Source organism: Rhinolophus sinicus, chromosome 16, assembly GCF_057876585.1.
Source record: "Rhinolophus sinicus isolate RSI-liver-muscle chromosome 16, RSI-T2T, whole genome shotgun sequence".
Classification (NCBI taxonomy): Eukaryota; Metazoa; Chordata; class Mammalia; order Chiroptera; family Rhinolophidae; genus Rhinolophus; species Rhinolophus sinicus.
Genome location: NC_142516.1, coordinates 8,528,284 through 8,555,354, shown reverse-complemented (window position 1 = coordinate 8,555,354; position 27,071 = coordinate 8,528,284). Strand labels below are relative to the sequence as shown.

General features: G+C 35.9%; 1 protein-coding gene across 3 annotated transcripts in view; it reads left to right on the top strand.

Moving 5' to 3' along the window:
* PBX3 (PBX homeobox 3) overlaps positions 1-27,071 on the top strand; it is a 193,622-nt gene that overhangs the window by 147,899 nt on the left and 18,652 nt on the right. For all 3 annotated transcript variants that reach the window (XM_019728593.2, XM_019728591.2, XM_019728592.2), the window contains 2 exons: positions 8,420-8,610; positions 14,482-14,617. In XM_019728593.2, coding sequence (XP_019584152.1) covers positions 8,420-8,610; positions 14,482-14,617 — 327 coding nt within the window. The remainder of the gene's footprint in view (positions 1-8,419; positions 8,611-14,481; positions 14,618-27,071) is intronic.

The window sequence follows — 27,071 nt, the reverse complement described above, 5'->3', positions numbered from 1 at the left end:
TCTTTGGGGCTGACTTTTACAGCTTTTCTGTGATTTTTGACATAAGATAGTTAATTTTCTTTTCAAATCTTTGGGATACAAGGGTTTTCTTTATCTGGGATAGACCTTTCAGGGATATAAAAGGACTAAGCAGAACTAAGTGAGATGAAAGGGTGGCATTTCTAAAACAGATGGTATTATATATAATTTCCATTTTACAGATGAGAACATGAGACTCAGGTTAAGTTATTTGTTCAATGTCACACATCTAGTTAATGTCAGAATCAGGCACTGAAATCAGTTTTTGACAATATGCCTTCCTTTTCCATTGAATTATGCTGCTACTTCTGTCGAATTGGAGAATAATTCAAATGCATTTTGTTTTACTCTGATTGTCCATGTTGGACTGTGTTTGTAATGGGATCAGAGTAGAGATGAGGAAACAACTAATTTAATCACTTTGTAGAAATTATGTTTTTCCCAAAAGTGAACATGTACACTCTGAGTGACAGAAAGCTTATTCGTAAATGGGAAGAACATATATGTTAAGGCAGACGCTTCATAGAAAATTGTGTTGAATCTTTCACTAAAAGAAATAAACTGCACTGGAATCTTAGAGCTGTTCACTCTACTGTGTTTTGCAATGAAGCTGTAATGAAAATGGATCTGAAGCCGGTTTAGATTTAGATTGCCATAAAATTAACAAACACCACCACTGCAGTAAATTAAAGTACCTTGTAAACACAGCCACATTTACAAAGCAAAGCTGACTAGAGCTACAGTTTGAGCAAAATTAAATCCAAGCTGCAAGGCTCAGTTTTATGTGTGTGTTTTAGGAATGGTACTGTCTTCAAAATACTGTCCTTTTCCTGTCTCCATAGTGTCCTTTGATCCTGTGTCTCTACTAGATACGCTCAGATGTAAATGATTTTTGATGATAATCATCTAAATTCACTTTTAGACCCTTTTGAAATATTAGGCATAGAATATAGAGTAAGGTTAGTGACCACCCAAAAGGAAACAAAACTGTTTTACTTTTCTCTTGCTGATCCTGACACCCAATAGGGATATAATTTTCCAAAGCTTACAGCAACTATCTTGTAATACTTCCTTTTAGGTGTATTGCCTCCCTCTTTAGCAAGGACAAAAACCTGGTTGCTTCTTTGTATTCTTGCTGATTAACTACAAGTTTTGAAAAATATTTTTACTGTACATTTCAAATATGCTCTTATGATTAAAGGCCCAACTCTTAGAATAGGCAGATTCCTAATGAACTTGAGCCAAGTGTCCTGGGAAGCCTGTTTCTAAGAATTGAAGGCCCTCGTGGTTCCTTCATCTCTTACCAAAGGGAAATGGACACACTAGTTTTTGCAAATGAAATTTGACTTAGACATTTTTTTCTCGGTTAAAAAGGAAAAGATATATCATGCCCTCTGCAGCTCTCCCACTTTGCTTGTACCAGAAGAAATGCTTGTACACAGGCAATTCACTTCATAATTTATAGCTGCTATAATAGAGATGACATATTGAAAGCTATCTACTATAATTATATTGAAATACATTTTTGCTGAAGGCGAAAGTGTTGTAAGGGTCCCAACCCTCCCCAAGCATCTGGGAACCCGCTTTCTGAGTTCACAAATGTTGTTTGAATTCACCTCAACTCAGGTAAAGCACTGGAGCCAAGCGTGTACACTGAATGTGCTCAATCAGGTATCATTTAGCTACTAGGGGACTTACAGATTGCAGGGGATTATTGGGGGAATGGAGGATGAGTGGGGAACCTAAACCCTACATCATCATAAAGGAAAGGCCTGGGGCTTTTTGAGGATCTCAACATTATGTGCTTACATTGCTGGCAAAATCTCCTTTGCTTGTAAAGGAATTTCAGTTTTATTTTTATCAGGTTAAAAAAATGCTGCAGTTATTACATTACATTAGAGATTGTTTAGCCTGCAAACTCCTAATCCCATTTTGCTATTTCTTTTTAATAGTTATGAAGGAAAGACAAAGGGGTACTACCTGATGTAAACTTTGTATTTCATTTTCCCAAGCGAGGCTTTGTCACTAATTGCTCCAAGGGAAGGATTTTACTTTTTGTCACCTTTCATGCCAGGTCTTTTCCTTGGCTGGAAGGAGTGTTTGAGTGCTCCCCCTTTTTTTCCCCTCCAAGTTTCTACTTTATTGGTTTTATGTACCAAATGTATCTTTGACCACAAACATGATTAATAAAATGAATTGTTTTGTATTTGAATACTCTTTTTTTTCAACTTCTTTGGAAGCAGTGTTTGTATTATTCAGGCAGTGGGAAGGTAGAACTATATTACTTAATCAGAGTAGGGACTTGCTTGCAGAATGACACACACAAAAATATGAATTTCATTAAATTGCCATTTTCATAGTCAATAATAACTGCCATTTATTAAGTATTAATTATGTTCCAGACTCTATGCAAAGAATGTAACATGTATTATATAATATAAACTTTACAAAACCCTCATGAGATAGGTCCCTAAACCATGTAATTAGGTAAAAAAGTGTTGCAGTACAATAGATATTTCATCTTTGTGGCAGTTCCTTCAGCATATTGGTCTCATTGTAGTTGGCTTAGAAAGAATTTTTAAATGTTGACTTTTATCCTAAAACAAGAAGAATTTGTTGATTTAATAATAAACATTCCATAAATACAGAATCTATAATATTGGGCTAGAGTTACTTGTAAGGTTATACAGACATCTAGAAAATTGATGTATACAAATTTAGGAGGCATCAACTTTTAATAGAGATTTATTCTTTCTTTCAAAAGTAGATTTTGGAATAGGAGGTATTATGATCTGTTGTCTACAATCAGCTTCTCTAGAGAGTTACGAAAGACCAAGTCAGTTTTTAGCTCTGATCACTGAACCATTTAAAAACTTCCTCTAAAGGGAGTTTTGCTGTCTGATTTTACATTTTTAAATTCAGTGATCTGAACTTACAGGCAATAAAGGTGTTGAATCTTGAATTCACAACTGAAAAATGCACTACCGCAAAACAAACAGACCCCCGAAAACTTTAATTTCGAGTGTAAACCAAATAGGTATGGATATCGAGGAGACGGTTTCACTAGCCCACAGATATCATTAAAAACATTATCAAAAACCCAAGTGTTTCCAATCCTCAATTATTGGTTTGGATTTTTAACAAATAGTAAGGAGAAAGGCTCATATTACAAAGAAAAGCTCCCTTCTTTGGGAGGAAATATGCAAAAAAAGGAAGAATGTAGCCTCAGGAGCTCCTGGCAGCCATCTGGCCACTATGAGGGACAACATGCCTGGGATCAAACTAGTGTTGAGGATGGTGAGAAACCAGCAGAGAGAAGTGGGGTCCTGGGCACGTTGCTGGAGCCTATATCAAGCCCCCACCTGAAGTTAGCCCCATCCCTGAACTGTTCAGTTATGAGAGCCAGTAAATGACCTTTATCTTTTAAGCTGAAAAAAAAAGAATTGATTGAAACTATATTTATCAGATGAAGCCTTCCATGCTTTATGTTCACTTACGTATGGTGTTGCAATGTATGTTTTAAAATACAAACCAAAAAATGCATCCTAGATAGTTTTCAGCAGTTGGCTTAAAAGAAAAAGAGGTTTCTGCTATTATTCTAAATCAGAAAATTCAAGGAATCAAAACTCTCATTCCCCAAATACTCCAGTTTTACATTTGCATTGTGAACATTGACCAAAAATTATTAACTGACCATTTCACTTGGAAAACTAATAAGGAAATGAAAAATTTCTCCAGTGTCTATTTTAATAACATAGTCTTGGAGGTAAGATGGAGAATATGATAAATGTGTGAAGTGAGCATCCCCCATTATAAAGGGCACCGGTGCTGGTATGTGGTTGGGTGGCCCTGCAAAACAACTCTGCAGTCATTTGATCGTTCTTACTGCATTTATGTATTTAAAACCGTATACCTTTTAAGGAATAGGAGATGAGGCGGTACTGCTGTGCTCTGAAACTGGTGCAGATGACGCTGTAAATGAGGCTGTAATTTACTTTCCGTGGTAGAAAGGAAAAAATCACTTTGCCTAAAGTGTATGCATCTTTCTTAAGGGTGTACCCAGATTTTAATTATCTAAATGTAAATACTTAACGAATTTTACTTAGAGTAATGAGCTAAAGTGCACACTACATAAATGAGATGTTCTAATTAATCATGTATGAACTACTGGTTTAAAGAAAAGCTATGTGAATTCTGTGAATGTTGGGCTATTGCCAAATTGCTAATCAGCATTTGCATTCATAGATGACTTCACTTAATAAGTTGTGAGATATTCAGCAAATGTTTTAGAAAATTATGAGTTTTTAGATGCAGAAACTTTTTGCTTTTATAACCTGTTGGGGTTTTTTTTTTTTCTTTTTCTTTTTTTCCACATAAGCCTTTGGCTGCTTCTTAGAAACCATAGGCAAACATTCATTCTGGAGAGATTAAAATATAGCCAGAGAAATACTAAGAGAGCTCAGGTATCATTCACACGGGAGTCTTGCATTATTTATCAAGACATACGCCACACCCTAGATATGTACCATAATGTATGAGCTAGGTTTGTAGGAAGTAGCAATGTTATACATGCAAATCAGAAATGCTTTCATACCTTAGTACATCAGTTGTCAGACTTTTTGGTCTTAGGATTTAGCCTCTTAAAAATCATTGGAGACCCCTTAAAAGCTTTCATTTGGTGGGTTGTATCTATTGTACTAGAAATTAAAACTGAGAAAAATTTAAAATATTAATTAATTTAAAAATAATAATAAACCATTATGTTAACCTAAATAACATTTTTAAAACCTATATTTCCCCCAAAACTCAAAATTCTATGAGAAGAATGGCATTGTTTTTACATTTTTGCAAAACTGTCTAATGTTGGGCTTAATAGAAGTCACCTGGATTCTCACATGTATTTCTACAGTCTGTTGTCATGTGGTTAAAATATATGAAGAACATCCGGCCTCACACAAATATGTCATTGGAAAAGGCAAGAGTATATTAATAGCCTTTCATATAACTGTGGATATTCTCTTTGATATTACACTAAAACTTGACAAGTTATAGTTTCTTAAAGGTGGAGTCTGAAACCATATCAATTGGCTCTTTATATTCCATTACTTTAAAATCCATTGATCTAGTTTGCACTTTAAATGGATCCTCTACCTATGCATGTTTTTGTAACCTCATGCATTGATCATTTGGAAAATATTGGTTCACTGGGTTATGTATATCTTCCGGTGTTGACACATTTCATTGTATAATATAAAAAAATACCATATTTAATAATATCAACACCAAACTAATCAGAATGTCTACTGGGAAACTGTCAAGCTCACAGTGGTGGATGCAAGTTTTCTAAATTATAATTTTCATGTGAAAATTCAATTTCGTCATTGGCACAACTACTATCAGCTGTTTTCCTTGACATGACAGGATCACTTCGTTCATTTCTGAGAAAACATCTGCCAAATGCCCAAGTCCAAATAATCATAATTTGTCTATTTTGCTTTCAAATAAAAATAGTGTTGCATCCATGACAAAAGCAGCTTCACCCACAACTTAAACAATGAGACAACCATCCATCAGCATGCAGAGAAGTACTTTTCTCTAAGCTTCCTGTTTGTCATACAGAATATTAAAGACTTAGTGTTGAGATGTAGTAAAATGAATAGATAGTTTCTCTTGCTTCATTAAGGATACTCCTAAGTGAACTGTCTTTTTGTGTGTGTTTGTATAAATGTGTGGCAGTGAAGAAAAAAAAGAAACATCAAAGATGACTTAGTATACTGTTACCCAGAGTTTTTCTTAGTTCTTTGGTCTGCAAGACGGCTATAGAGCTGTGCTGTCCGATACGCTGCACCAGTCAAATGAAACTATTTGAAATCTGGTTAGTCTGAACTGAGATGTGCTATAAGTGTAAAATATATACTGGATTTCAAAGTGTATGAAAAAAAGAACGTAACAGACCACATTCGCAGTTGTTTTTTGTTTTTTTTTAATATTGATTATATGTTGAGATGTTAATATTTTTCATCTATTGGGCTAAATAAAATATACTGTTATGATTACACCTGATTCTTTTTGTTTTCATGTGGCTACTAGAGATATTAAAATTCTCATATGTGGCTCTCAATATATTTCTTTTGGACAGCACTACTCTAGAGAAAAGAGGTTTTGTGACCAAATTTATCTGGGAAAAGTTGGATACACCATTCCCCTTTGAAGATTTATTATTGACATATTAGAAGTACTGAGGAGTCCTGCAAAAATAAAAATGTCTTTAAAAATTTTGGTTAGTACAGCATTACCCAAACTTACTGTATTATTAGACCATGGGTTAACATTTTCTTGAACTAGCTATGGAAGTATAAAACTTGCTGATCCCAATTTGGGGAAACAGTTCTAGTTTAATTTTCTTTATGTAACTGATGAGAATACTGAGGGCTAGAGTTTGTCAAATTACATAATTTTGAAATTATATGAACATCTCTTTAGGGAAAGTGCAAGAAAAAATACATATATATTTCTTGACACATATTTTCTTTTTAGCTTGGCATAAGATAGTTTAAAATGACAATATAACAGGGAAAATCTTAAATTTACTTTTATTTTGGTTTCCTTGAAGATAGAAAGAACTGGTTTTAGAGCTGCGAAGTTCCTTAATGTTTTTTTTATGTGTGTGTCATAACCTAGGACAATAATTCTCAGCCTTATTTAGTTACAGACTGGCTAAGAATCTGAAAAGAGAACAAACAAAAACAGATTGTCCCTTCAGGAAATACACATGTACACACACCTTGTATAGGATTTCATGTAGTCACTGGAATTCTAAAGCTATCCATGGACTCCAGGTTAAGAATTCTTCACTTATATGTAGTTCAGCAGTAATGTATTTAAGGCTATTAAAAACACTACTTTTGAATTGTAATATGAAACTCCACCAATCAATCGTTTATTGGATGCCTACTGTGTGTATTGCACAGTTCTGTACTCTGAAGAATCCCATAAGTATACATAGTGTCACTATTCGCAAGGAATTTTAAATTTCTTAAGACTTAAAACTGGTAAGCAAGACTAATTTTACCTTACCTTAGAAATATTTATACAAAAGATCCATAAAAGCTTAGAGTAAGTGAAGCACCCAATGTATTTGAAAGGTTAGTTCTCTAATAAGCAGTTAGAAAAACCATCATGCTGGGTGTGAGCAATGTTCAGGATATCTGTAGGGAAGTGGACATTATTATAGTTTCAAAATGTGTCTTGCCGTGATCAATGATTGTTCTGTCTGCTCGCCCTACCAGGGCACACGTGCAGTAAGACGCAGAATTTCTTGTCTTGCTTTTTTAAACAAAAATGCCAGAAGATGTTCTTTCTATTCAAGGGTCTAGACTGGTGCTTTATTTACCAAGGCAGTGCTGGATTTCAGTGTAGGGCCAGTTAACGTGGCTTTGTAGATGTAAAAGTATATAGGTGAACTGAAAGAGACAGGCTAAGGATTTTTAACTAAAAAGTTTGAGACCCGAATCTGATAAGGATTTGCCCCTCCCTGAAGAGGCGAGCTGCCCTAGCCATCTTCCAGGGATGGCTCATGCCCACTGCCAGGGCCTAGACCACAGCTAAATTATATTGGGACACTGGCATGCTTGGCATCCAAGGCCCTGTACATGCTAATGCAAACCTGAATTCCCTCTTCTCTACATGTTCTCTCAATCCCTCTGAACTTGCTACATACCATTATTTCCAGAGTTGTTCTTGTGCCTGGAATTCCTCCTGATTTCCATCTTTATCCACCTTTCAAAAATCCTCCCCATTCTTTAAAGCCCAAATGCCACTTCCACCATCCAGCCTGACGTGATCTCTGCTTCCAGATGAGAACACTCCCTCCTTGGAACTTACAAAGCACCATTATCTTCCTGTGATACTTTGCACAGACTACCTTGTTTGAGAATTCATTTTTTATATATTTTATCACACTGAAAGCCGGGTCCACGTCTTGCTCATTTTGTGTCCCTTAATAGCACTTGGAAGAGTTTGAACTCCATAGTCCTTCAGTAAATATTTGTTAAATGAATGTAAATCCCCAGAGAACTTAGAAGGTGCTTAGTATTAACAATTAACATATTTCTATATAGTAGTTGGTAGAGAGCATCCTCCAATGGGCAAACCTCATTTTGGAACTGGGACGGTGGGTGAGAAGGGCAGTTCAGTGCTGTTTCCTTTGCATGTCTGGCCAGCCATTCATAGTTTTGGAACCACTGCCATTTCACAAGTGTCTTAGTTTTCATTTTACCCTACCCACTGCATAATGCCACTGGCAATTGCAAATGAGGTGGAAATTCAGATGAATTAATGTCTGGGTGTGATGATGTAAAATACCAGATTCCTAAGGAGTGATTTTTTTCCCCCCTCACAGGCATGCAATGAATTCACTACGCATGTGATGAACCTTCTCCGAGAGCAGAGTAGAACACGTCCCATTTCCCCAAAAGAGATTGAAAGAATGGTGGGCATCATCCATCGAAAATTTAGTTCCATTCAAATGCAGCTCAAACAAAGCACGTGTGAAGCAGTTATGATTCTAAGATCAAGGTTCCTTGATGCCAGGTATGTGAGGTCACGAATTTCTTGCTTTTTTTTTTCTTTTCATTCCTTGTATATTATTTTCTGTGACAATGACCAGTTGGTTTTAGAGTCTTCATTAATTTGGCTGTAAGAGCTCTCCTACGATGGGCAGGTAATTCCCTGCATGGAGCCTGCAGTGTCAAGCCTCTTTTTGTCTGGGAGTGGTAGTGCTCTTAGCTGCCAATTTGGTGACTCAGGAAGCGGATAGGATCAGTGCAGCTACAAATGATGTAGGAATATGGAGCCTTTCAAATCTGATGCTAAAAAGTAGTTTTAAGGATAACTTTCAGTCTATAACGTTGTTTTAACAAAGGTTTGTTTTCTAAGAATCCCTTGATGTTACATTACTTGTGTACATTATAAGAAAATATGTGGAGAGACTGATACTCCTAAGAAGGAAGTGGTATTTTAGTTAAAATGATCACCACAAAACCCCAAACTCCATTTTTCCAAATCAAGTAAGAAAGCTTATCAGTTTCTCCTGTAAGGATGAAAATTTTTCCCTTTTATCTGAAGCTTTCACCAGGTTTCCAGGAGTTAGGTAATAAGTTGTATACGGTGTGTTTGACCTACTGGGTGACAGAATAGAAGAACTGTCAAGTTGCTACTAGGTATATGCTGCCACTGCAGGGATGCCTCGTGGGCACTGCTACAGCTTGTGATCAATCTTCAGCTTTGGAGAGGTGTTTCTATATTGTTTGGCTTTTTCTCCCTTGGAATCTGACAGAGGTGATAATTATCATCCAAATTTTACAGTATTAAAGAAAAGAACTAAGTTAGCTTCTCAACTGGAAAACAAGGTGTGTAAAACCATCTTCATGCCAGAGCTCTTCTTAGAGCCAGATAAGGAAACATATGCCACTTAATTATACTACATTCTCCTAGTTAAGCAAAACCCGGATCACCTTTAGTTCCTTCTTCTTCCATAATAAATCAGTCACTAGAACTCACCAGTGCTTTATTTTCCACATTTCTCATATTATCTCTTTCTTTGCATTGTTACTTGCACTGTTCAGTTCACGTCCATCCTTCTGTACCTGAACTCGCACAGGACCCTTCTACTAATCTCCCTGTCTCCAGTCTCACTCCCCTCCCGCCCATCCTCTATATTCCTTTTCTGTTTCTGTAGCATCAGTCTGATGCCCTGTTTTGCTAACAAATCCACAGTAGCTTTTCAATGCTGGATAACTTATACACACTACGTAACCTGGCATTTAAGGTTTTATATGACCTGTTCCTGCCTGCACTACTTTTCTGCTGTTAAGATTTTCTAAAGTTTTATTTTATTTTTTTCTATTTAAAAAATACAAGGTCACTGGGGAAAATTTGGAAAATATATAGAAGTATGAGGGATGAAAGACAAACACGTTTTTACTACCTAAAGAAAAAAATCACTGTAAATGTTTTAGTTTATTTTCTTCAGGTTTTGGGTGCTTTTTAAAAATGTTCTTGTGATATAATATGCATAATTTGGTTTTCTTTTTTTTTAAATTTCTATGAGTATATAAACATTTTTCATATATAAGCTCTAATTTTAAATATTTTAATGGTTGAAGTTTACCAAATGGATATATGATAAATAATTTACTTAGCCATTCCTTCATTTCTTAGCATTTAAGTTGTTCCTTTTAATTTCCATTATAGCTCCTCCCTGCCTCCCTCCCTCCCTCCCTCCCTCCCTCCTTCCCTCTCTCTCTCCTTCCTTTCCTCCCTCCCTTCCTTCCTTCCTTCTACAAATGTTTATTTGTGATGAGGATATAAGGTAAACAAGATAGGTTGACATACTTGCCCCAGTTGAGCTTACATTCTACTTGGAAAAACAGACAATAGCAAGTAAACAAATATGCTATAGTATTCTATTTAATACTGTAATAAAGTACAATAGGATGATAAGTGCTATGAAGAATAATAAAGCAAGGTAAGCAGAGAGAAAATGATGGAGATAAGGTACTATTTTAGACAGATTTTCATTGAAACTAGTGTTTCAGTGAAAACCTTTATTCATTGAACTTTTTTATTTGTAGCATATCCTAAGGATTAATTCTGAGAAATGAAATTATTAGATAAAAATTTGAACATTTTTAGTGTTGTTACTGTATCACTAAATTGTTCTTTCCTGTGTTTAATCCAAAATGAAATACTTCTTGGTCTTATCTGTTTCCTTTGACTAGAATCCTTACTTTTCCTCAGCCTAACCACCTGTTCTATCACCATACCCACCCCTCCCCCCTCTAGAATCCCCCCCAACCCCTCCGCCTTCCACACAAACCCTGTTCTCCCAATCCTTTCCCCAAGTTGGTCACCAGTTGTCATCTGTGAGGGTATCTAGCACGGAGCCTGGAACGTAACCACTGCACATGTTTATTATCTAGGGAGACCTTACTCATCCTTCCAGGCCCAGCCTAAATGTTCCCCTTTTAGGAAGCCCACTTGAATCACTCCACTGACTGGTCCTTCCTTGCCTTCACTTCAACACTGATACTAAGCTTATATGATTGTCTAGACCAGACTTTATGCAAACTGCCTTTCTTGTAGCTTTTCATAAACATTTCTTCTCTCAGTAAGTTGAGTCACTGAAAGCAACAGCCAGGTCTTACACATTGACAATCCCCACGATTCCAGCAAGCATCTTACATGTAATAGGCTGCAAAAAGCTATTTATTGACTAACCAGATGAGTGACTATTTCCACTTCATATTTTTAACAGCTAAAATCAAAGAGTTAGAGAGGTAGCATCAGAAAACATTTTTGTCTGTCAACTTTGAGCGCTGTAATAAAAAGTATGTAACAAAGATATTTAAAAGTACTTCCGACAGAAAGGAATCCTTCCTGACACAGTTGTGGTCCTTTTTTCTGCTGATACTTTCCCATTCTTGTCAACATATGTGCTTTTTTTTTACATAATGGCATTCATAATGTACACACCTAAGCCATTTCTTTTTCTTCCGAGAAGAATAAGTATGTTAACATGCCAAAGTGAGCAGAGCACGAACGAGAAGGTGGCAGAGCTTGGAGCACACAGACTGCTGTTAGTGACGTGCTGTGACACACAGCCCTGGGTGTGATGCCCCGCTGCACACTGGCCTGAGGCATACCCGCTTAGAGGGTGGTGAACCCTGGAGGAAATGAAAGATGGGGGAAGTGCTTAATGGGTGTCTTCTACAGAATGTTTTTCTAAGAAATAAATCAAGTATAAGACCGAGTTGTCTCTTACGCCTTCGAGTGAACGCAGATACTGAGCTTTGGTTCTCTCTATTCTCATCGTGCCTCTTAGCAAGCCCTCTGCACTTAGAAGGCAAGGTTCTTCTGCTCTAGGCAAACGTGCTCATTCACGTATATACGGTTTCCTTGCTCACTCTCGCTTTTTGGAAGGCCATACTCAAATTCTCATGGTAATTGGACAAGCTGAGCCCTGTCCAGTACAAAACAATTAAAAATAAACTTGCGTAAGTCCCTCTGCTCTTCTAGTAGAAGTTCTATAGTTTGGACACAGCCAGAAAGGCAGGGGTGAAGTGTCCTGTTCTGCCCATAAATTTGTTCTTTGAGGTTTTTCGATGTTTGCTAAAACCATGTGTAGGTAAAATTGATAAGTGAGCCAAATGTATCTTTGTTCTCCCAGATATGCTCATTCCTCATTTCGTAAGTCCTCATTTCCCAAAGAAATGCCCTGTGTCGTCCACTCCAGTGTATCCCCGGTCCTGCTGCTTGTCTTAGACTGACAGCCACAAACCCACATGCTTACATATAACGGAACTGAAAAGAGCAGCCGGCTGAGGGGCGGTGAGGGTTAGAGCTGGCAGGTGCGCACCTGCGGAGCTTTCACCTACCTGAAGAGAGTGTGCGCCTGCTCTGGCTGAGCTTCCAGTTTTTCATAAAAAGCCAGAAACCTAGATTTTCATGAGCAGGTCACTATTGTGTAATCTCAATAAACATTATCTGTGGCCCAGGTTATTATCTGTAGGTTTGATAGTTTCAGTATCTATTCTAGACCTTTTCTGCTTGACTCGCCAAACTACCTACTCTCAGAGTGTGCCTCTGCAGAGTACCCTCAGGTCAGGGGTTTGTTTTCCTTTCCAAGCAAGGCATGACTCCTGCAAAAATGCTAATTACTATTCTTGATGTATTTCTCTTCCTTCTCTTCTCTGTCTTCCCTCACCATCTCCCCATCCAAGTCATCATCAACTCCTGTTATTTTAATCTCCAAATAGATCGTGAATCACTTCTTCATCCCTTAGAAAATGATGGTTTAACCTTCCAAAAAATTATTAAAATTAAGAAATTTCAGTTCTGATAACCTGAGATGTTTTGTTCAGACCTAGATTTCTTGCCCCCTTGACTCTCCCTGAATGTTAAGATGTAGATCATATACTTAACCTGCTGAATTAGTGACATCATTTTAACTAGAATGATCTCATAGGGTATACACATTTACAACTGCCTACTGACCGTCTTCTCTGAGTGTAGGATATCACAATTGAGAAGATCATTAAGATTATTTGGAAGAAAGTATTCAGAAAATTATTTGGGGAAAGTATTTTCCATTTACTGGAGAATCTAATTTAAAGTGAAGTCTGACAAATGTGCTTTTAGGCTGCAACTCTAAAATGTTAGTAATAAAACCCAAATGTAAGTGACATTGTGGTTTGAAATAAGTTGCTAATAAATACTTGATCTTCTGACACTCTGCTACCCCTTTCCCGGTAAAACAACAACAAAAAACTCCACCCGTACTCTTTCTCTTGTGAACAAATCATACCTCAGTCCAGGCAGTTGCTTAAGCAGAAAAATCCAGAAATCCTTGATGCATTTTTTTCTTACCTTCCTTCTCTGTCTTCTCCATCCACGCCCCTCCGTCCAATTCATCACCAAATCCTATTGCTTTTACCTTTCAAATAGATCTTGAATCTTTTTATTTCCATTACTCTCACCCTATGCTAAGTTACCATCATCTCTCAATTTGACCATTGCAGTTGTCTCCTTAAATATCTCTATATTTCCTTTCATGTCCTCCTCCCATTATTCTCAGCAGTCAGAACAATCTTTTAAAAACATAAAACTTAAAACCTGTAATAGCTTCCTATTGGTAAAATAAAATCCGGAAATTCTTATGGGACCCACTAAGCTAATATAATCTGGCCCCTGCCCGTCCTGCCAGACTCATCTCATACATTCTCTGATTTTTACTGTGCTCTAGCCTCTCTTAGCCCTTTGGACTGTCCAACCTCTTTTCTGTTTCAGGACCATTTCCTCCGTTCACTATTTCCGTCTACTCTTTGACTAATTCCTACACATTCTCCAGGTCTCAGATTAAATGTCACTCTTTCAAGGAAACCTTTCCTGACTCCAAAATCTATGTTAGGTTTTCCTTTTTTACACTTTCATTACACCTTATGCTTTTCTTTCACGATACTTGATATGGTCACCACACTTTATAGTTATTTATTTCTGTGACACTTGTCTAATGTCTTTCTTTCCCCTAACTTTCTACTTTTCCCCTTAACCCTCTAATTTCTTGTAAACTCTCTGGTAGATCTTATCTGTTTTGTTACAAGTGGGTCTTTATTGAGTATCTAGAACACATTAGATCCTCAGTAAATATTTCTTGAATAAATTAACGAATGAAGTTAATTGTGCTTCACATTCTAGTGTTTTTCTTTGTGATTCTACGTCTTAAAATGTTTTGGATGGTGCTTTCAAGGATGCCAAGAACATAATTTACAATATCACAGTGATTAGTGAGAGCCTAAGAATTTCAAAATAGAAATCTCCTTTTTTGCTTTGATCCTGAGTAATAGATCCTTCTTTGGTCAATGCTGGTCATAACTACAACTTTCTTTTTGATTTTTGTCATAGACGAAAAAGGCGTAACTTCAGTAAACAGGCCACAGAAATTTTGAATGAATATTTTTACTCACACCTCAGCAACCCCTACCCCAGTGAAGAAGCCAAAGAGGAGCTGGCCAAGAAATGCAGCATCACAGTGTCACAGGTGAGTGAGGACTCAATGGGTCTCTTGTTTCCCAAGTAACATAGGAACGCTGTTCCTTCCTCAGGGCGTTCTCATTACACATTATCACCAATGTCCCATCATCAAAGATCATATAACAAAAATACAGATATTTCCACATTTTTGTGCAAGCTTCCTAGCTTAGATAATTTTTTAAAGTCCTAAGTGACAAGGAATCGAGATAGTCACCTGCTACCATATAGAAGTGTAAATCTTCTATAGAGAGAACATAAACACGCCGTGGGAAGAGACACAGTTTACACTTAGGTGACCCTTTAGTAAATGGCATGGAGTCCTGCTTTCCCCAATTTAGATGACTGATCTAAGCCTCCAACAGTGAGAAACTAATTTATTTGTTGCCAATAGGAAATTTAATATAACTCTTTGGTGAAGCTTCGAGGAATTCACCAAGTCATTTCCTGATAATTATGCTATTATATTTGGGTCCCAAGGATTCCTTTGCTTTCTTGTTATCCATTAAACAGAAGAATTAAGTTCCTTCCTGTCACTGTCTGTTTGTATTTTATTTTAAACATCTATTTGTAGTAAATTGTGGCCCTAAAGGTAGCTGTCATCTACTAACAAAAATACGTTTAATTTTACTAGACAGACAGACTGATATTTAGAACTGTACCTCCTTAAAAATTAACTATATCCTATTGGCATTGGCTCTAAAATGCCATTTTATTTAATATGAATATTGTTGTTTATAGATTGTCATTTGAATATCATTTCTTCATGGCATGCAAATGTGATGGTTACCAACTAAGTCTTGCAGTAGAACTTAAGGAAAAGCTGGCCCTTAGCAGAAATTCCAATGTTCCCTAGAGGTTGGTCACATGACACAGGATTTTAAAGTAGTTTCTATATAAACACTTAATGCTATTTATCTAAAGTCCAACATACTAAAGATCCACTTTACATTCCATTGAAAGTTTCATATCAATATTTTAAGTCATTGTTTTTTAAGGGAATAAGGTGTGGGTTTAAGATGTTATCCACCTCCTGTTTCGGCATTAGTTTCCATAGATCCTCTAAAGGAAAACAGATTTATAATTAAGATTTTATTTAATAGTTATTGTCACTCTCCAATGAAATTATGGTGTATCTTGTTTTTTTTTCCCCCTCAGTTTGAAATGGAATATAATTGATTTGGGTTACCAGCTTATAAAGATGTATATTATAAAACATTGCTATCTGAGTTATGTAGTATTCATTGCCACTTGAACTACTAAGAAAAAGTACAATATGCTAGATCAGGCAGGGAAGATGAAGTTAAAAGTATATTTATATCAAGTGGATGTTTGCTGATACGGCATTTCTCTGAACATCGGTGAAAGGATTGGGCTCATGCTGAACACCAGCTGATGATGCCAAGTCTGATTTTCTGGCTCTCTCAGTAGCTCTCTGATTTAGAATGCCAATGTTTGCAGGTCCAGTTTAAAATAAGGGGTTTTCACGTTTCCACTCCTTTTCTTTTTTACTTCTGTAACATATTCACCATTGGAGAATAACACAGATTATATACATTTCTCAAACACTTATATAATCCTGGTTTTTCATTAGTTGTAGCATTTTGTGTGTAATATAAGATTTGCTTAACACATTTCTTGTGTAATAAGTGAGAGAAAAGTGTCCTTCTGTTTTAAACTAGGGAGGTTTTGCTCTACTTCTAACCTAGGCTAGGAACCATTTACCAATATATTTTTTTTAAATAGTTAATTTTTGTAGTCATTTCACTTGTTTTCTATTGAAAAATAGCTTTGCTACGTTTTGAAATTGTTTTAGTAATTGCTTGAGAGGTAGAAATAACGTAGATATGGGTGTATTATTCTGTCTAAACAGCAGACTTTCTGACCTTATTTCTCCCAGGTCAGCCTTCCAAATGCAGAACTTCAGTGATTAGTTTAAGTATCAATTTAAATTCTAGCAATTTCATCCCATTTTTACCTTTTTCCTGCCTAAAAAAGTTAATTTCTCCTCAGTAACTCCCCTACCCCATATTTTTCAAGTGGAAACAATGGTATTATCATTTTAATTATTAAAGTCATCAGTTACTAGCCTTCTAATTAGCTCCCTTTTGTGTAAATTGTTTAGAAGTGAACGCAGAGAATGTTCTAGACCTGACAGGTTGACTACTTTGTAAAGAGAAAAAAACATTGGTTTTGTTTTTTTTATCGTTGTTCAAAATATGCATCCTACTAAAATACAATTAAATTTAGAATCAAGGAATTGTTCATATGCAAAACTAACCTAAAAAAATTGAAACCCACTGAAAACAAGCAACTGTAGCAAGGTATTTTTGCCAGATTTAGAGTATGTGAAACTGATTTATTCTCTCTTGATTAAAATACTTAAAATACTGCTTAAATACTTAATGATTAAAATAAGTAGGGAACTTTCAGAAGAAAATGTAAGGAAATATCTTTAGTACTTTGAAGGTAGGAAAGAAGTTCTTTAAAAGGACATAAAATGTGTAAGCAACAAAGTAAAGGACTGATAATTTCAGTAGTAGAACATTTTCCAAAGTACTTAATAAAGACTGAAACATCAACACAGTACAACCATTTTAGTAAAGATTGAATCAGGCAAGAAGCATCAATAAATACTAAATCTAGGGGGAAATTTTGATGAAGAACATGGTCCTTTATTATTTGTAAGGGATGAAAAAAACAAAGAATAGAGAAGTGGAGCAAAAACCTTGACCCAGTGATTGGAATCAGCATCACCAAAGAGGGGCAGATGGACATTGTGTGTAGTGTTTCATCCAAGAATGTAACCTGAATCTAATCACTAGAAAACATCAGAGAAGCCCCAAAATGAGGAATGTTCTACTAGGGAAAAAGGGGGAGGGAACAATATTCTTAAAAATTTCAAAGAAAGGCCATGGAACTGTCCCAGATAAAAAGATGCTAAAGAGACATGACAGGCAAATGCAATACCTGACCCTAGACTGGATCCTGTACTGGAGGGGGGAAATGCCATAAATGGTATTAATGGGTTAAATTTACTAAAGTAAATTGTAATTTATAATTATGCCATGTAAGAGAATTGTGTTATGTAAGAGAATATCTCTAGAATCTTAGGAAATACACACTGACTTACTCAGGGGTAAAGGGCCATGATACATATAACTTACTCTCAGGTAGTTCAGAAAAAATTTGTGTGTATGTATTTATATATGTATATGTGTACATGTATGGATATAAACACACACAGAGAATGACGTGTGTGTGCACACAAATCATAAAACAGATGGGCCAAATGGTAACAGGTGAATCTGGGTAAAGGGCATACATAGATGTTCTTTATAATATTTTAATTTTGCAAGTTTGATACTATTTCAAATAAAACCTTTTTTAAAATGTGAAGTTAGTCCACAAACTGCAAGATGTTTGTAAGTATATAAGCAAGAGGATTAAAATCCAAAATATGTAAAGAATTCATAACTTAATAAGGAAAGAACAACCTATTTGAAAAACAGACAAAAGACACAAATATTTGATAGAAGAAGAAATATAAATGGTCAGTTATATGAAAAGTTTCTTCTTATTGTTAGTAATCAGGAAAATGTGGTTTAACAACAGCAATGAAATAACATTTTTCATTTCCTGGGTTGGCAAAAAATCCTAAATTTGACCATTACAAGTCTGGACATTGTTGGCAAGAATACAGCAGCAGAAACCCTTAAATATCATTGGTAGGAATGTAAACTGGAAAACTTTTGGCATTATTTTATAAATTTGAACATATACATACCATTTGATCCATAATTTCACCTCTAGGTGAAATTTCCATAGAAAACCTCTTATATGTGTGTATCAGGAGACATGTGTAAGAGCATTCCTAGAAATGGTGTTTGAAATGGCAAAAATCTTGAAATAAGCCAATTTTCCATTGACTGGGGAAATGACTAAATCTGTGTTATAATCCCACAATGGATTACTATACAACAATGAAAAAAGAATGATCTACAGCTACGTACATCTGTTTGAGTTAATCCAGAAACAACATTGAATGAAAAATGCAAATTGCAGAATATCTGTAGTATGATATCATTTTTATAAGTTCAGATCCAAGCAAATTAAATAACATATTGGTTAGGGGAATATGTGTGTGTGTGTGTGTGTGTGTGTGTGTGTGTGTGTGTGTGTGTGTATACACACATATATATATACATATATATGTGTGTAATGGGAATGATTTTTAAAAATGTAGTTAAGTGGAATGGGATTAGGGAGAAAAATTCAAGGAGTTTCAGTGGTATTATTAGTAGGATATTAAGTTGAGCAGTAGATTTATAGGGCTTAACTTAATGTTCATGCATTATAGACCTACATATAAAAGTCAAGGAAGTCTTATGTGAATTATTAAATCAAAATAACAGAATTTGGAAAGGAATATTTTCATTCATATGTTAACAAAAAGTTTGTTGTAATACCTGTTACGTGCAAGACATTGTGCTAGGGATGGAAGAGACATCTATGAATTTAACAAGCCAAACCCCCACCCTGTCTGACAGATCTGTGTATGGCTGTTCACCAAGTGATGTTTGAGAATTTCCTTAGCAACAGTATTCCTAACAGCCAAACTAGAAACAATGGAAATGTCCATCGATAGGAAAATGGGTGAATAAAAGTGGTATATTTAAAATGTATATTTGGAATATTATGTAGCAATGAGAATAAATAAACTAGACTATTATGTAACTGCATAATGCTAAGTGAAAGAAGTCAGGCACTTGGTGTATGAATCCATTTATTAAAAAGTTCAAAATCAGGCAATATTAATCTTAGTGTTACAAGTCAGGATAGTGGTTCCCCGTGGGGGAATAGTGATATTTTTGGGGGGGAGGTGGGAATGTTTCTTTAGCTAAATGATTTCATGGATGTGTTCACTTTATGAAAATTCATCAATTATGATGTGCGCCCCCTTTTTTGTATATATATTTTGTACTTTACTAAAAGGTTTACTTACACAACAACAACAAACATGCCCTCATGGAACGGACATTTTCCTGAGAGGATACAAACAGATAAAATAACTAAATGAGATGATAAATTAGAAAGTGATAGGTGTTATGGAGAAAAATAAAGGAGGAAAGGAGAACAGAGCATTAAAGTGTCTAATTTTTAATAAGGTAGTAAAGAAAGCCCCTCCTGAGAAAATATCTTTTAGTAAAGATTGAAGGAGATGAAGGAGCAAGCCATGTGGCTAGTTGGTAAAGAGCATTCCAGGCAGAGGGAACAGTACGTGCAAAGGCCCTGAGGTAAAGGCGGCCTGAGCAAGTGGTAGAAGTAATTAAGAGATGAAGGTAAAGAGACTGTGAGGTCCAGGTAGGTGGTGCAGGGGTCTTGTAGACCTTGGGAATGACGTGGAAAACTGAGGAATGCTGTGATCTGACTTAAGTTTTAACAGGATCAGCCTGGCAGCTTGTAACATAAATACTTACAGGTAGGTGAAAATTTTACAATTTATATTAGTCCCACGTTAATTTGCACTATTATAAATAGCCTTAACATAGAATTACAGGCAGAACTCAGAATTTATAATCCCTGATTTCCTAAGGCTTGGTTTGATTGAGTAAGCTGGAGTTCCCTTTTTACATAACACTCTGAACATTCACAAAAGAAGAAATTACTTCAAATGTCATAAGCACTGAGAATCACACTTAAATTGTCAAATATTCTTAGTGGAACAGATATTAATATGCTTTTACTTTTCAGAATAGAGCTAACTTGCATTGATTATTCAAGTTAGCAAGTCACAAAAAACTCCATTGTTCTCCTGATTCCGGTTTTGAATTTAAATTACTCTGGCCCTACTTTCTGTGCTAGGTGTTTTTAGAATGAAAAATGTTAACTTATTCTTCATTGCTCCTCTAATTGAAATGTACTATAAAGAAAATATTGATTTTTTTCCCCCCTTAACAGATGAGAACCTGAAATGGTAAAGAGGTTAATTGGCAGCAGTGGGATTCATTCATTCATTCATTCATTCAACTAACGTATTTTTAAAATAATCTTTTATTTTTCAATTACATTTGACATACAATATATTAGTTTCAGATGTACAACATAGTGATTAGACATTTATATAACTTACAAAGTGATCACTTCGATAAATCTAGTACCCATCTGACACCATACATAGTTATTACAATATTATTGACTATATTTCTTATGCTATATTTTACATTCCCATTACTATTTTGTAACTATGAATTTGTACCTCTTAATCCCTTCTCCCTCTTCAGCTATCCCCGCAAACCCCCTCCCATCTGGCACCCATCAAAATGTTTTCTGTATCTAGTATGAGTTTGTTTCTGTTTTGTTTATTAATTTTTGTTTTTTAGATTCCACATATAAGTGAAATTACATGGTATTTGTCTTTGACTTAATTTCACTCAGCATAATAGGCTGTAGGTTCATCCATGATGTTGCAATTGGCAAGGTTTTATTCTTTTTTATGGCGAGTAATGTTCCATTGTATATATGTACCCCCTCTTCTTTATCCATTCATCTGTCGATGGACACTTAGGTTGCTTCCATTATCTTGGCTATTGTAAATAATGCTGCAGTGAACATATGGATGCATATGTCTTTTTGACTTGGGCTTCTTCACATAAATACCCAGAAGTGGAATTACTAGGTCTTTCTTTGTCTCTTGTTATAGCCTTTGTTTTAAAGTCTGTCTGGTACACGTATTGCTACCCCAGCTTTTCTTTGTTTACATTTTCATGAAGTGTTTTTTTTTCCCTTTACTTTCAGTCTGTGTGTGTGTCTTTCTATCTGAAGTGAGTCTCTTGTAGGCAGCATATGTAAGGGTCTTGTTTTCTTTTCCATTCAGCACCCACGTTTTTGATTGGAGCATTTAATCCATTGACATTTAACATAATTGTTGATAGATATGTAGTTACTGCTATTTTATTATTCATATTTTTGATCATTTTTCATTCTTCTTCAAAAGAAGTCTCTTTAAAATTTCTTGTAATACTGGTTTGATGGTGATGAACTCCGTTAGCTTTTTCTTGTCTGAGGTCAACTAATGTGTATTTTAGAGCCTTTCAAGTGGTGCACGACACCTACTTTTGTAAGAGTCTGATGTGGAGGAAAGTAACCCTTACAGATGAGGAGACCGATGTTCAGAGAAGTTCAGTGATTTGACAAGTCACAGGTCTTTAGGAGTGGGAGAGCTAGAGGTTCTTGCTAAAAAGGAAGAAACTGGATTTTTACTTTTTTTCCTGCAAGAGGCAGTGTGATTCCTGTAGCCTGGGGCCCCAGCTGCACAGTCTTGTTTTGTGAGACACAGGCCAGGGCTTATATCACTAGGGCTGCATCATTTCCCCCTAAGCTACTTCAGAGACTCCAGGCTAGTTAGTAGTCTGAGGTCTCCTTACTCATTAAACTACTTATTCCAAATCAGTGAATATTCAGTAAGCTAATTAAAATTTGTAAGTAAGATTTCCTTATTAAAAAAAATCTATTAAAATAAGAAGAAGCCCGTTAAAATAATAATTAGAGTAGGAAAAAAAGAGATGACTATCAAATTACAGTATCTCTTTCAGCTATCCATAAAGGCCTTTTCAGTTACTTTGGCAGTAGACAGAAAGCAGAAGCAGATTTCTACTGTGAGTGTGCAATTGGTGAGCTGGAGACAAGTTGAAGGAAAACGGCAGCTATTTTGTTAAAGTGGTTCTTTCACACTGTCTTAAGGCTACAGACCCTCTGTTCTGTAAAGGCTCTGCTTGTGTATCCTAGTGGAGATGGGATGTCATTAAACAGTGTGCAGAGAACAAAGGAGCAGGTTGTAAAAAGATGGGAGCTTTGAGGATACTGTAATACCTCTGAGCACAGATAAGGCATATCTGCATGATTTAAAGAAAACAGGAAGCCTCCGATTTTTTGTTGTCATTCTCTAGTAACAATCAGCATTATAATTAGTTAGCATGGTCCCTAAAGCTTGCTCCAGTGATGTCAGGTATTATATTTATTTTAGAATTGACTTTTTTTTAGGGAATCTCTAGCACTTGTTTGACATGATACCCAAACTAAGGATAGTTAGACTATTTCCAGCGTAGATGTAGTGTTGCTTGAGTTTTCGTATACCTTAGAAAACGCCACACTCAGAATCATGACCCCTCCAGCTTATGTCCCTGTCGTCTTCTTCTGCCTATTCCTTCCCTCTGAGTATTCCCATCAGTCTCTCCTCATACCTGTCCCTGATCATCGCGTCTCACCGTTCCATTGCCTCGCTTCTGTGAGGCATGTCAGACCAATAGGCCAATATATTAGTCAGGGTCCCAGCAGAAAACAGATGGCACACTCAAATCAGAGTAATTTGAGGAGAGTTTAATCAAGTGACTCCGTGTATTTACAGAAGTATGGGCAAAGGGAAACCACAAAGAATAATACTGGTAATGCGTGGTTCCTTCCCCTTGGCCTGAGAAGATGAAGGAAGTGTTCCCAGAACCCAACAAGACACAGAAGGTGTGAGGAAAAGGGCAGTAACCGAGACCTCCAGTTAAGGCAGTATTACAGTGAGGGACTCAGTGGAACCAATACTCTGGCCTTCCTTTCCTCTCCTTACCTCCTACCAGTGACTTCCTTTGGCCGGCAGCCTGAAGGCATATAGGGCAGCCTCTTGGGGCCCAGAGCAGGGTGAGAGGACGGAGGGAGGAGTAAGCAGAAGATACACAGTGTAGCCTGAAGGCCAAAAACACCAAATCACAAAGGCTCTGAAGTTCAAGCCTCCTGGCTTTCCAATCAAGTTGACTCTGTCATACGCCCACCCAGGACACGTGGTAGTCTCCAGAGATGCTCTTGGACTGCCTTTGTCCTTGCCTTTTGGCTTTTCTTCTTTCCTGATTCTTTTGTCAGTTATGTGGAGAGTATATTATTTTTCTAAAATAAATACGGATTTTGAGAGTAGCAGCTACACACAATTTGATCCAACTCAAGGTGCTTTTCAAGATTTGGTTATTTTCCTAATTCACTAAACAAGTACTGAGTGCCTACTGTGCACCAGGCACTGTGCTTGGCACTAAGGCAAGCAAAGGTGAATAAGAGGGTTCTTCTCCCTTAGAAATATCAAATTTCTTGGGTGAGACAGACAAGCATGTTACTGACAGGATACAAAGATTACCTGGGGGAGTGCACAGGTGCGTATGGGTGCCATTTGGAATATGGTACAAAAGGGTGTTTACTTTCTACTAAGAGGATTAGGGAAAGTCGCCCAACTTATTAGCTCTGTGACCCCGTGCAAGTCATTTAACCTCACTGTGCTCATTTCCTTATATATATATATAATTTGGATAAAAGGAGCATGTATTTCATAGGGTTATAGCAGTTTCATTGTGATAATATATGTGAAGCACCTAGTAGAGTGTCTATTACAGAGTAAGAAGAAGATATAATAATAATAATTATTCTGTTTCTCCTGCCTGGAATGGTCTGACCCTGTTCCCCGTACACAAATGTATAGACATTAATTACTATTCTTTTGAATAGTAATTAATTACTATTCAAACATCAGTTCTTCAAGAAAGCTTTCCTTTTACTCCCAGTTCATATCCTCCATTATATATTCTCATAGATGCTTATACTTTTCCTTGATTGCACTTACCACAATTTTAACTAAATGATGTATTGCTTAATGCTATTCCCCTGACAGATGGTGAATTCCATGTTGATAGGGACTGCAGTCTTATTCAGCACTATAATCTTAACTTGTAGCACAGTGTACAGCACATAGACATTCAATAAATGTATGTTGAAGAAATGATTTAGGTAGAAAATCAAGCTTGAGCCTGACTGGGGAAGGTCTGCAATTATGATGTTTAGATGTCTGCAATTCTGCCTGCAATTATGAGGTTGAGCAGTTTACATGTCTGTTCTACAATAATTAATTAATTTATTCAACAGTATTTATGCAACTAGTGATTTCTGGATACTGTGCTATGTGTAACAGTGAATACAGCAGAGATTCTGTTCTTGTGGAGCTTATTCTAATGAGGAAAGAAGAATAATTAATTAGATAAATATACATATGTGTATATGTATATGTATATATACAATTACAAATAATAATATATAATTATATATTATGTCATATGGTAATAAATGCTATGAAATAAAATATTGAAAATAAGGACTGTTGTGTTGAGGTGTACAATCAGATTGAAAGATAATCCTAGATAAATGTCTAACTATTACATTGTTTTGTACACCTGAAACTAATAAAAAAAGTTAAAAAAAAAAAAGAAAGATAATCCTAGCACCTGGTATAAGATCAATTTGAAGTGGAAACCACTAGAATAAGAGTGAGTAAATTGATTATTGGTATAATTCAGGCAAGAGGTGGTGAAAATTCAAATTAAGCCACTAAAAGTGGAAAACAGGAATGAATTTGAAAAGTATTCTGTTGATAGAATTGATATTTTGGAGATTGGGTAAATAATTGGATATCAGTTTGAAGAGGAAAGAGTAATAGAAGATAGCTGAGGTATTTAGCCTAGATCATTGAAGATGGTGATCTTATTAGCTGACATAAGAAACACGAGGAAATGCTAGTTTTATGGAAGGGAGATTAAAAGTTTGTGATAGTTATGCCAAGTTTGCTTTGACATCAGCATCCCAGTTGGGAAATGTTCAGTTTGGAAACATAATTTAGGAGAAAGGTAAAGATTAAAGATGTAGCTTGGGAGTCATTCCCTTAAGTTCATAGTTGAGGCCGTGGAAATGGATACTGTTGTCCAGGGAATTTGCAGATAAGGAGAAAATAAGGCCAGGGCAAATAACTTTTTCTTGGGTCATTAGTCAATTCTGAGGGGGTGACTAAGAGGCTGAGAGGTTAAGTAGTGCCTTTGACAACTTTGCTGGGTTGAAAGGGTGGGAATTGGTGTCTAGGTGTCTGGGACCTACCAAAGGAGGCTATTTCATTTCCCTTGCTTTGCATTAGGACTTTAATTACTAGGGCTACATTCTAGTAGCAAGGGTGCATTGGAAGTAATTCTCCTTCACTTACCTCAGTCTTTGAAACTGGATTACTAGTACTCATAGGTGCCTAGACAATGCAAATATAGTATTTTTGTGGAGACAGATAATGTCATTCTAGGCGTCAAATTGTTTCTATAAACAAAGCAAATATAACATTGGACACACAACTAAAAAAAAAAGTAGACCCACAAGAAGACATGATAACATGTACTGAAACTAACACAAACAACAGGCAATTGAAACATACACATAGAAACCTAGAAAGTAAAAGGATCTGATATGGACTGTAAATAATAACTGCTTAATATATCCAAAGAAATAAAAGGCAAAATGGAGAATTTTGTCAGATAACTAGAAACCATAAAAAAAAAATTAAATGGGAATTTTAGAACCAAAAATAACAGTAACCAAAATTGAGAATTCAGTGTATGGGTTTAAAAGCAGAGTAGACATAGTTGAAGGGAGAATTAGTGAACTGGAAGATGGGTTATAAGAAAATAACCATACTAAAGAATGGGGAGATAAAAGGATAGAAAATCGTGAGAGAGAATAACAACAGTGAGGATACAGTAAGGAGTCTGTAATAAATGTAATCGGAGTCTCAGAAGCAAACCTAAGAGTGGGTCAGAAGCAATATTTGAAATGCAAAGGCTAATAACTTTCCAAAATTGATGGAAGATTCCAAAACATAGATTCATGAAAAACTACAGCCCCCAAGCAGAATAAATAAATAGGACTCCATATTGAACAATGTCAAAACAAAAGCTGCCAGAGGGAAAAAATAAGATTCCCTTCAACAAAGCAGCAATTAGACGGACTACTGGGTTTTTTGTTTGTTTGTGTTAATGAAAACAATAAAGCCATAATACAGTGAAATGATATCTTTAAAGGAATGAAATGAATTAAATGTTAACCTAGAATTTCATATCTGCCAAAATATTCTTCAGGAAGAAGTAAAAAGATTCCAGATAGAAGGTGGGAGATGCAGAAAGGAGTAGAAAAGCAAAGGAAATGGCAAATGTATATGTGAATCTAAATGAATATTGTTTAAAATAATGAAGCCTGTTGGATTTACAATGTGTTGAATTAAAATACATAATGATTATACTTTGTAAGTTATGAAGGGAAGGTAAGTGTTCTAAGGCTCTTGAGTTTTCTGCAAAAGGTGATAAAAGGAACAATATGAAAGTATCAGTACTTAGTGTTAGACTTGATAGAATGTATAATCTCTAGGGTAATTACTTAAAGAATGCTAAAAGAGTGTATAACTTCCCAACTAATAAAAAGGAAATGTGGATTTTTTTTTTTAAATAAGCAATCTAAAAGAAGGTGGGGGGAGGGAGAGCATAGTAAGTGGGACAAATTGGAAGCACTTAGTAAGATGATAGGTCCATACCCAAATATCTCAATACTTACATTAAATGTAAATGAATCGAATG